The 12,561-nt window shown below is 34.4% G+C and overlaps 1 protein-coding gene across 1 annotated transcript in view; it reads right to left on the reverse strand.

Annotated features, from left to right (window-relative positions):
• Positions 1-3,779: 3,779 nt before the first annotated feature.
• Positions 3,780-12,561, reverse strand: part of LOC107705799 (IQ motif and SEC7 domain-containing protein 3-like) — a 25,821-nt gene continuing 17,039 nt past the window's right edge. Inside the window, exons 9-15 of the mRNA XM_016509256.1 lie at positions 11,082-11,221; positions 9,171-9,296; positions 8,977-9,076; positions 8,006-8,164; positions 7,427-7,516; positions 7,306-7,346; positions 3,780-4,271 (exon numbers count right to left, since the gene is read on the reverse strand). Coding sequence (XP_016364742.1) covers positions 3,861-4,271; positions 7,306-7,346; positions 7,427-7,516; positions 8,006-8,164; positions 8,977-9,076; positions 9,171-9,296; positions 11,082-11,221 — 1,067 coding nt within the window. The 3' untranslated portion in view covers positions 3,780-3,860. The remainder of the gene's footprint in view (positions 4,272-7,305; positions 7,347-7,426; positions 7,517-8,005; positions 8,165-8,976; positions 9,077-9,170; positions 9,297-11,081; positions 11,222-12,561) is intronic.

Genomic DNA, 12,561 nt, shown 5'->3' on the forward strand with positions numbered 1-12,561 from the left:
CAGGCTTGATCACAGTAACACGCTACAGAGTCGCTCTATAGGACCGGACACATTAAAAAGATTGATTCAGGATGATAAGCTGGGTTAAAGCCGACCCCTGGCTCTAGTTGGTAAACTATCTCACCACCCTCTTTCAAAATTCTCTATTTGTTGCTGTAAAAAGTTGTTTTAAAGAAAAAGCTTTAGCAAAGAAAGAAAAAAGTGCAAACACTTTAATGACATTAAACCTTTAAAGGAATAGTTCACCCAAAAATTAAAATCTGCTGAAAATGTACTCACCCTCAGGCCACCCAAGACAGATTTGGAGAAGGCTTTAGATTTGGATTAAGGTTTTTTAACTTTAAACTTCTGGCCAAAATACAAGTAAAAAAATCTAATCCACCTACACATTTGTTTAGAACTCTTTTGGACTGTTTTCACTTGTAAACAGTGCTTGATCTGTGTATGTTTCTCTCCTGATTCAGACGGGAACTGTTTCTTTGGAGAAATCAATATTGTAGAGGAAAATGCCTTAATGATGGGTTTGTTTCCTACAAACACGCAGCTTTATACTTCACAAGATGTTACCTGATGAACTGGAGTGGTGTGGATTATTGTGATGTTTTTATCAGCTGTTTGGACTCTCATTCTGACGGCACCCATTCACTGCAGAGCATCCATTGGTGAGCAAGTGATGTAATGTTACATTTCTCCAAATCTGTTCTGAAGATGAAACAACCTTATCTTGGATGTCATCAGGGTGAGTATATTTTAAGCAAATTTTCATTTTTGGGTGAACTATTCCTTTAATTTTTACTCATTAACAAATATTAACAGATCAATACTTGATATACATTCAGTGTGAATGTATGTGAAAATATATCAATCAAATGAAACATTTCTGACTATCACGACTATACACGAACTAACACTTTCAAGCAGGATGCTAGAAAATGTTTATCAATGCTGTAAATAAAAGTTATTAGATAAACATTTTGTTACATAAAAACACCAGTTAGGTTTAACCAATCAGAATTTGTGGACAATAGTGAAATTGAAATAAGTGTAGAAATACAGGAAACCTCCTATTTCTAGCAAGTACTATATGGAAATGGGTTACAGAACAGATTAACAATTCACATTGGGCCAAAATGTGCTTTTTAAAGGACATTAGGATACTTTTATGAGAAGGCACAAGTCAGGAGCCGGGTATCCAAACGTTTTAAAAGGTTTATGGAGCTCAGTCAACACCCTCATTAGGTACAAGGTGCACGGCTCTCAAGATCAAGCGCTTCCTCCACACAGGATGGCAGCGTCCTAAATTTCTCCGCAGCTGACACTTGGGCTCTTGACAGGATAAGAAAGTAAGTAGATGATGCCAAATACGAACAAAATCTGCAGCTTTTATCTTGGAAGTTAGAAATTCTTTAGTGGCCACGTCCTGCCCTAAATTTCTTCCAAAACCATTGGTTGAGGACATTCACAACAGAGCTGGAATAATTCCCTAAAGGATGATTTGATTTGCAGCAATAAAGTCATGCATTTTCAGTAGGAGTTGGCAATTTGAATAAAGAGCAAAGTTGAGGTAAAATGTATGCAAATGTGCAGTAGATGTCACATGATCCGCCTCCTGATACAGTTGGTTACTTTTGTTTAGTTCAGGATGCGTACTGCAGAGACTTGTGGGTGCAAATTGTTATTTGCTGCATCTAAACCAACTCAAGGGGGTGTTCTCTTTTCTAACCTAGTTATTTTACTTTTTGCATTTGTTTTCAGAAATGCTGCGAGGTACGATTTATATCCAGATACTGGAATTTGATTTCGTGTTCAGGCTTTAACAGGTAAGACCTTTGAAAGAGGGTGGTGATTTTCTATTTCCATACAAAAAACAATGTGAACATTTCTATCATTTCAAACATTATTTTATGGTGGTGTGTAGAAACAAATTCATCCCTCTACACTACAGCCATCTATTGTAGTTTGGGTCGGAGCAACACACAACATTAGTATTTAAGGAGAAATCAAAATATATAAACATTTCATTTGAATACGGGGACATGAGCACACAAGAAATTTCAAACATTATTTTATGGTGGTGTGTAGAAACAAATTCATCCCTCTACACTTACAGCCATCTATTGTAGTTTGGGTCGGAGCAACACACAACATTAGTATTTAAGGAGAAATCAAAATATATAAACATTTCATTTGAATACGGGGACATGAGCACACAAGAAAAGATCTGAGAAAAAAAATCCCTCTTAAAAAAATACTATACATCAACTCACTTTAAATACACGCTTTAAGGCCATGAGGACCTAACAATTCTAAGTGTAGCTTCTTTTGAGCGACGTGAGCCTAACAGTTCAGATCGGGCTGCTTGTGCTATTTTGTGTCTTCAGAAAGAGTGTACATGATTTGTTGTATGATTTGTACATGACCAGTTTTAAAGCAATGGTTCACATAAATATGAAAATTCTGTCATGGTTTATTCACCTTCATGTTGCTTTATATCCGTATGCTGTTATTTTTTTCCACAGAACAAAAAAGAGAATGTTTGAAGAATGTTTATACAGCTCTTTTCCATGCAGTGACAGTTAAACCTATGAAAAAAAAAATGTGTTAAATGAAATAAGGTTTAAATGTAAATGACAAACTTTAAAAAAAATGTGAACGAAAATATGAAATGTTGCCTTGTCAACTAACTGAAATAAAGTCGAAGTGCTAATATTACTAAAACTAAAACTGAAATGAAACTAAATAGAATATTAAAAAACAATACAAATTAAAAAAGCACATAACAAAATTCCTAAAACTTAAACTAAGATTAAAATGAAAAAATAAAATAAAAAAGCAAATGTAAAATATGAATAAACATTATAATAGTATATAAATAATACAAAATAACACTGGCCAATTCACACTTCATAAACTGCAATATATCCTAATCTTAACAAATATTTATGTCTATTTTTTATTTACGTTCCAGTTAAAATATCTAATAATGAAATCAAATAAAATTTACTTGAAGCAACACTAAATAAAATATTAATTTAAGACTTTGTATTCATAGACAAGTAAATTTAGTCTTACTGCACTGGGCAGTTTTTCTTTTTTTTTTTCATTTCTTTAAAAAAAATTAATGCATCTTAATGTTTCTGTGAAAGTCATTTAGTATTCCAGTGAACATACATTTTATGGACATAAATTACATATGGCTTCAGAGGACTTCAGAGCCCACACATTGTACAGACTGCATTTAATTGTGCTTTTTATGGTGTTTTTTTAACTATAAATTGTCTTTGTATTGAAAAAAGCTGTGTAAAGATTATTCAAAATGTTTTGTGTTCTGAAAAAATAGCATTTGTGACCCTGGACCACAAAACACGGGTATATTTGTAGCAATAGCCAACAATACATTGTATGGGTCAAAATTATAGATTTTTCTTTTATGCCAAAAAACATTAGGATATTAAGTAAAGATCATGTTCCATGAAGATATTTTGTAAATTTCCTACCATAAATATATCAAAACTTCATTTTTGATTAGTAATATGCATTGCTAAGAACTTCATTTGGACAACTTTAAAGGCGATTTTCTCAATATTTAGATTTTTTTGCACCCTCAGATTCCAGATTTTCAAATAGTTGTATCTCGGCCAAATATTGTCCTATCCTAACAAACCATACATCAATGGAAAGCGTATTTATTCAGGTGACAAGATATAAATCTCAATTTCAAAAAATTGACCCTTATGACTGGTTTTGTGATCCAGGGTCTCATATGGGTTTGGAACAACATGAGGTTGATTAAATAAAGACAGAATGTTCTTTTTAGGTGAACCGTCCCTTTAACAGTTGTTAACCGATCTGTGTGTTGTTCAGACTAGGCTGCGTGTCCCGCTGGAGTACCTGCGTTGGCTCAGCAGGTGGCGTGGAGGCGGAGGGGTCGGGGGGCAAAACTGATGCGGGTGATGATAAGGAGGCGGCGGGGGAGGGAGGGGCGGCTGCTGCTGCTTGCCTGCCTCCCGTGACCTGGTGGGCGTGGAGACGGCCGATTGGATGAGGCGATGGGCGGGGTTGTGGCTGAGGAACGCCTCCACGTGGCCACGCCCAGCAGAGTCTACGACGATCACCTTCACGATCTGCTGGCACTGGATCAGGGTGTCGGGGGAGATGGTGAGGGTGGAGCCAGGGGCGGGGCTAGGCAGGACGGCCAGGTGTTGCTGAGCGCTGGGTGGGGCCAGAGTAGAGCTGAGTTGGTACGTTTGGAGCCTGTTGTGAATTGACACCTAGTTTAGAAACAGCCAGAAGCAGGAAGCGTTATCAGCCTGGCCTGCTGCACTCTCACGGCCCTCTGGTGCGGAAACACACGACAAGGCCATGCCACAGAGCATGCAGGCGGCAAAACACGGCACGAATAATACATACATACAGCGCGGTCGGAGTGGGTGAAAGCGGGCGACACTGACGTCCTACTGCTGTGATTTGGATAATTAACTGCTATCATATGCACGTCCTTTTATTACTGCGCTGCTAAGTAAATGTAAAATATTAATAAATACTGTAATAGTATATAAATAACACCGTCCTGCATCATATTGCTGAATGAAATCCAATACTTGTTTCTTACTCATTTTGAGGTGCTGATTCCAAAAATAGTGACTGTTTTGCTCTAGCATGTCACGCTTTCTCACAAAATATGTGCATTTCGTTGCATTTTTGCTTTTGACAGCCATTTGTAAGGTGAAGAAGTCTTGTATTATCACTTAATCGGTAGAAAAACTGCCACAAAGACATGATTCCTGTGTTCCTCTGAGCCAGGTTACAACTGTTTGTTCAATTGTCAGCCGATTTTCATGTATGAATGATTCTGAAGACATTATTTTACACCTAATCCTGATTTTAAGGTTAGAATTGAAATTGAAATGGCCAGTGAAAGAAGAAAAATGCAAACATGACCCAGATGTTTTCTGCTACATTTGTGGGTGTTTTACGACATCCAAGCAGAAAATTACAGATTTTGTGAAAAACATTTATAATTAAGTTCTTTGACATTAAATGGAGTATTTGAACATATTTTCCCACTCATTTGAAGACTGTAATCTAAATTTTATATACATATAAAAAATTTAAAAAATCTTTATTCTTATTTTTAAAAAATAAAAACTGAACATGATGGAAAGTTATATTAGTATAAGGCCTTTTTTGCGAATCAGATTTTATATTCAAAATATCCTAAGTATTTTCTATCTATTTTTGAATTCATCTAATAATATTTTTATAATATTATTTTTGAAAAGATCTAATAATAATAATATTAGTAATAATATTATTTTACAATATTTTGTTATTATAAATGATAAAACTCAGTGTATTTTGTCCTACTGCAATGGCAGATTTTTTTCTCTCCAAAAATAAATTTTCTTCTTTTATTTCTTCTTTAAATTGTATTTACTTTAGTTAGTGATAAAACAAGAGCAAAAAGTCTGCCAGAGCATGCAGGAAAACACAGCATGACTACGTACATATAGCACGGTCGGAGTGGGTGAAAGCGGGCGACGCTGACTTTCTTCTTAAACTGCCGTGATTTGGATAATTAACTGCTATCTTATGCATTTCCTTTTATTACTGCGCTGCTAATCAGACTGTTATATTTTTATCCGTCTGTAAGAAGCATTAAAGTGCCCCTCGAGGGCCTAGACGCTTGGCAGCGAGGGTCCTTATTGCATGCTGGGTAATTTGCACCTTGTCTTGATAGAGCTTGTTTGCATGTGTATACGTGTTATGTGTTTGGCATCTCGTGAAAGCGCATTCATGTAGCCTGTCTGTCCACAGTAACCACAGCTCGGTCCTTTCATTTCGGCTCTTTTTAATTAAGTATTTGAATTTTAATGACTTCCAGTGCAAGAGCTATTGAAACTATTGCCAATGGTGTTTCTGGACGTGCATTGCAAATCTTATCTTTGTTATTCCACAAGCAATAACATTTTTTTCCCCCTCTGGTAGGCAAGTGGTTTTGGATATGCAATTTGCAAACCGTTTTTTATTCTGTGATCTAATGTACACTACCATTCAAAGGTCTCTCCATGCTCATTGATCAAAAATACAGTAAAATTATGAAATATTATTACAATTTAAAGTATATATTTTCTATTTGAATATATTGTAAAATATCATTTATTCCTGTGATGTAGAGATGAATTTTCAGCATCATTACTCCAGTCTTCAGTGTCACTTGATCTTTCAGAAATCAATCTAATATGCTAATTTGCTGCTCATGAAACATTTTTTATTATTATCAATGTTAAAAACAGCGGTGTATTCTTACCCTGTCGACATCAGTTCCACTAAAGATTTTTACATGTGAAGAATTTCACCCCACAACAACAGCAGCTGTATGCAGCATTAAAACACAGCAGTGAGTGAGAGGCCATAGATTACAGATCACAGCGAGGGGCGGTGGATGGTGTTTTCTGGGGGGCGGCAGTGCTGTTATTGCTCTGCACCAGTGGTGTGTGATTGCAGTGAAGGCACCGAGGGCGTGCATCTCCATTCTGATGGACAGCGGGGTCAGAGTGAGCTCATGGTCAAAGGGTAAAGGGCTGTGAGTTTGGGGCCGGTGGGGAGGTTATCTCTGATTCTGCAAGGAGATAGTGATGATAACTATATAGACTACAAACGTGCTGTCACCACCTACAATGTTCCCCAAAAATTTGAAAACACCTTAGGCTTTAAAATGGTACAATATCAGCATAAATACTCAACTTGGTGTAAATGCATTAAATTATTATTATAGTATTATTTTATATTATAGTTTCTTTTGAAGTTTATTATGGCTTCACTTATTATTATGGATTATGGACTCATATTTTTTCCAGAAGCAATGGTCTGAAGTCCTAATGATGGATTTGTTTCTTATAAACACACAGCTTTTAACTTCAGAAGACGTTAATTGATGGACTGGAGTTGCATGGATTCATCTGAAGTCTTTTTTTTTTTTCCCCAGCTGTTTGGACTCTCATTCTGACGGCACCCATTCACCGCAGAGGATCCGAGTGATGTTCATGCTAAATCTCTCCAAATCTGTTCTGATGAAGAAACAAGCTCATCTACATCTTGGATGGCCTGCGGGTGAGTACCTTATCGAGTCATCCCTTATCGATGCATCACTAAAGACATCTCTAAAAATGATAAACATTAATGCTGATATTATCCAAAACCCCACTTTGCCTAGGGCATTCCCAACTTTTGGAGGACACTGTACACATGCACACAGAATCTGAACATAATTTTGCACTGCACTCACGATTTACTGATACAAACCTCTACCGTGTTGCTTCCCGTTTTCTCATAAAAATCATCCCCTGCAAGCCACACAAATACACAAGACATCAAAAACAGGCATACTGTTGTGTATAACGCGTGTAAGTATTTGTGTGTGTACCTGAAGCAGAACTAGGTCCAGCGTGGATGTCTAGTTGTGTACCGTTCTTGTTAGTTTGATTTCTCACAACCTGTTGTCTTTCTAGTTCCCCTGAGAACCACATACATAATTCACTTTAATGACGGCCACAACATTCCCCACAACCGTGGCATTCAAACCACTGAGGAATATAGAGAATTCATTATATTTCAAGCTAACCTTTAGCTGATTATAATGAGTTAAAATGGTAGAAATAATGTTTAAATTATTTATAGTGCTAATAAACAACTTAAAATGAGGAAAACATGTACTGTTCTATTATATACAGTATTATTTTCCAATGACATTAAACTGAAAATGCTTTGCATGTTGCTATGTTTTTGTTAGGGTGTTCTTGATGGTTGCTAAGTGGTTTCTTACTGGACCAAGTCAAAAGTCTCGAGATTTTGCTAGTCTGTGGGTTAGACAAAACATGGATGTCCAGAAACCAAGAGATTTTTTTTTTATTCAATTTATAATTTTTAATAAATGTGACTATCAGTATCCTAAAGCGTTTGAACAGGAGTAACTGAGCTCACAGTTACAGGCAAAGACACTCACAGTCAATCCGTATTTGTTCCATCTCTGCCACCTCTGCGATGCTCTCTCTCAGGTCCTCTACAAACTTGAGCAGCTCCTCGGTGCTCTGAGAACAGAAACTCACTACCTGCTTCTTCTCTGACGAGAACGGAGACAATATCGTGATTCCATGAGGGTAATCTGTGACAGAAAACACACACTGTATGCATGACAATGCAAGCACTGAGATCTGCTCTGTAAGGTTCTGCTTTTTATTATTTAAAAAATTGATTCTCAAAAAAATTGATTTTGTTGAAATGCATTATATTGCAATTACCTTTAAAGATAATAATGATTTTCTTTTTGATTGCATAATAATGGCAGCATATGCACTTCACAGTCAGACATTTCTTTTTTGAAGATTATTGCAGAATAATAATCTATTCACTTATTATTATTCACTGATTGATTGACAGAGAAACAGTCGAATCAGAACAGTTTGGAGATGCTATATAAATAGCTTTAATATTTTTCTTTGCTTTGAATTTGAATTTTTGCTTTTGATTTATGCTGATATTATCAAAAACCACACTTTGCCTTTTGGAAGGCATTATGGATATTATTATTAAATATTCTTATTTTTATATTTTAAAAAAGAAACATGTATACATCTAAACTTGGGTTTAAAAACTAACAAATTGAAAAATATTCATATTTTAATATTGGACTTACACTCTTCAGAAGCAACCAGATATAAGGTGAAATGTTTATTTATTAGTAATATTATTTATTTATGATTATTAACATGCAATTTAACAGATTACCCACATTTAGAAATTTTTAAATACATTTTTAGTTTTCGGTTTTTTTTTTTACTTGTCAGTCCATGGACCCCCTGTAGTAATTTCACAGTCATGCAGTTGAAAACTCTTAACTTTAACTACTACATTCTATACCATATTTATCAATATAGTAAAATGTAAATATATATATTTGTGTGTTTGTATTCTTACACTCATTCTCAAACAGATGAAACTGCATTCCCAGTAAGCCCATGGCCTTGCAGAACGTGTATGTGGCAGCACTCTTCTTCTTAGGGCATAGTTTGAGGATCTAACGTCACAAAACAAAAATCATTTTTTATTTTCAGTTGTTTGTGTGTACCCGTTTGAATATGTTTTCATGTATGAACACGTGTGTCTCTCACCACTATCAGGTCATTGAAGAGGAACACCTCCCTCTGATGTGAGGCCTGTTTCTGTGGTTTATTCACATCGGTGACCTCATAGAGTCGACTGCAGCACACCAGCCTACGGTGAGGAACCGACAGTATCTGAGGAAGAAAGAAAGAGATCAACTATCGGCTGAATTCAATTCAGAGGGTGCAGTTTCCATCAGCACAGGAAATGAAAAGAGGGATGTCTGGTGCAATACGGGCTGAAGAATGAAATTAATTTTTCATATGGAGGTAGAATGTTTTGCAGCACTGTCATGTGAAATCTGAAATTATAGCACCGAACTAGCAGTTTTAGTCTCAAGTCTCCTGTTTTTATAGCTCACGCACTGATAAATTCATTCACACAGCTGTTAGCATAGAATAGAGAGGTGGGAAAAATTAATGACCAGAAACTGTAATGTGAATTTCACTTGTTTTTGCTTTGAGCAAAGTTTAATTTTACCTCATCATGTTAATCAAACTTGAGACTGGCAAAAGTTTTTGAAGTTTAAACTTATTTTAAGTTTTAGACTTGCATATGAAACTTATAATATATACTAATAATATAATATAATATTAAATATCGTTTACCTTCTGTGAATTATTATATGAATTATCATTATGTTGAATAGAACAATAGGATTCTAGAATTATTTTCAGAATCATTTACAAAATATAGAATTTAGAATGTTTTTTAGTGAATCAAAAGCATACAGCACAGTGTTTTCTGAATCTGGAACAAATTACTCTTATGAGCTGCCGTGTTTTTTTTTTTTTTTTTTAGTGAATCAAAAAAATACAGAGCAACGACTGCTATAAAAAAATATTTAAATCAGTGTACTTACTGACTGGTTGTTCAACTGATAAATGTTCAAAGTTTTTTAGAGTGTAGGAAAATATAACTTAATTTGTGTTTCCTGCTAGCTAAATTTCGTATAAAAATTTACTGGCTCTAAATCTCTCTTTTCTTTATTCAAAGTTGATCTAGACAAGTACATGGAAACTATCTAAAGTTCTGTTAATCCTAAAGCAGTGAAATCAAAAACATACAGCGCAACCACTGTTGTCTGATTCTGGAACAAATTATTCTTTTGAGCTGTTTTAGTGAATCAAAAACATTCATAGTAACCAGTATGGTCTAATTCACAAACAAATGACTCTTATAAGCCGGCACGTTTTAGTGAATCAAAAGCATACAGCACAACCAGTGTAGTCTGATTGTTGAATGAATGATTCTTATGAGCCGGTTCTTTTTAGTGAATCAAAAACATACAGTATAGCATAACCAGTAATCTGACTCTTGAACTCTGGATCTTTTTAGTGAATCATAATGCAACCAACCAGTGTAGTCTGATTCATGAACTAATGAATCTATTTTAGTGAATCAAACACATACAGCTTACAACTAGCTGTGAGATTTAAATCAGTGACTGTTTGTTCATATGACAACATGTGGTTAAAAATATTAAAGATGCACATGACACATTTTGTCAACAGTATTTTATAAATAATGAATGAAATATGTATACCTTTTTCCAAAAACTGTTTTATATTTAAACAACATAAATCCATCTCATCTTTTGACAATGTAATTGCACTTTCTGAATATTAATTCCTTAAAAATGAAGCAACCTGAATCAGAAAGGAGAATCTCTTGTCATTTGTGTAGCACAAACGGTTCAGGTTAAGTTCAGTATGTAGTGTTAGAGGTTGTTGAAATCATTACACTAGTATGAGTGATAGTCATAGACCCAATAATAAATGTAATGTTGAGAAGCCAGTTGTTCGGTCAGACATCTCACTGTCTCTAATCACCTTTTCAAAGCGCAAACTGAACCGAAAGGTGATGCACTTTTCACATTTACGTGACCTTTGTGTATAATTGGTAGAGAAGTGACTCACTGTCTTCATTCCTAGAATGCTTTGCTCCACTCTGGTAACGTAAGTCACATGATCCTCGTTGGAGCGCAGCTCCCTCTGCTGAATCCGTTCGTAAATCCCGGCTAGCATTTCTCGTGGAATATCTGCACCATCGTCCACTCCTGAAGGTGAATTTAGTTATTTATGAACTTATAACATTTTAAAAACTAATGCAAGAACATAGTTTAAGTTTGGAAAACTGTACAGTGTTCTGGATTGCCTATTCTGTAATAGGAATGCATCTCTTGTTAACAAGGACCAAAATATATGGAGAAGCTGTGGAAGCAAGTATTTTTTTTAAGTTTTTTTTTTTTATCACAGAATTCTGATATTTTTCCTCACAACTGTGACTTCGATCTCATAATTCAGACTTCTTTCTCCTCCGAGTTATTAATTACGAAATGTAAAATCTGACATTTTTTCTCAGAATTGCAAGTTCATATATTGCAAATGCGAGTTGTTGGAAACTGGTAATTCTGCCCTTTTTTCTCAGAATTGCAAAATTATATCTCGCCATTGTGAGTTGTTAATTGCAAAATGTAAACTCAGAATTCTCCTAAAAAAGTCAGAACTATAACTATGACTTTTTTAATCAGAATTACGAGTTTACGTCTCACATTTGCGAGTTATTAATTGCGAAGCGTAAACTTAGAATTCTTCGATAAAAAAGTCAGAATTATTAACTAAATTCTACAATTTTTCCTCAGAATCACGAGTTCATCTCTTACAATTGTTATTAAGAGTTATTAATTGCGAAATGAGAAAAAAGTCAGATTTATAAATTTGCAATTTTCTCAGAATTGCGAGTTTATATTTTGCTAATTTTGGTATTTTGGTAATTCTGACTTTTTTCTCCTCAGAATTGTGAATTTATATCTCACCATTGTGAGTTATTAATTGCAAAATATTTTTTATTTATTTAGTCATTTAGCAGACGCTTTTATCCAAAGCGACTTACAAATGAGGACAACAGAAGCAATCAATTGTAGCATTAAAACAACTAAAAACAGATCCAAAACTAAAAGCTAAAACTTTATAAATACTACTTATACACATTTTAAAAATAAAGAAATTAAATAAAAATGACAAATGAATACAACAAAATTTCAAAACTTAACATTTAAAAGAAAAACAAAAAAATAAAGCTAAAAACAATTCAAAATAGTAAAGAACAAAAGGTATAAGAGTATATTAATGATTCTAACATAACACTAACCCTAACACCAAAAAACCAACTGCATATATGTGTATGTACAACCACACACACATACATATATACTGTATATGTACATACACATTTATAAATTCAATATATATATATTATTTCATTTCCATTTAGTTTGTTGAAGTATTAAAATAACTCAAATTAAATAAAAACTAAAAACTTAATAAAAGACCTATACAGACATAATAAATTCAGACATAATTTAACTAAAATTAAAATAAATAAATACAAATAATA

Source organism: Sinocyclocheilus rhinocerous, unplaced genomic scaffold (assembly GCF_001515625.1).
Source record: "Sinocyclocheilus rhinocerous isolate Xijiao unplaced genomic scaffold, SAMN03320098_v1.1 scaffold834, whole genome shotgun sequence".
NCBI classification, from domain to species: Eukaryota; Metazoa; Chordata; class Actinopteri; order Cypriniformes; family Cyprinidae; genus Sinocyclocheilus; species Sinocyclocheilus rhinocerous.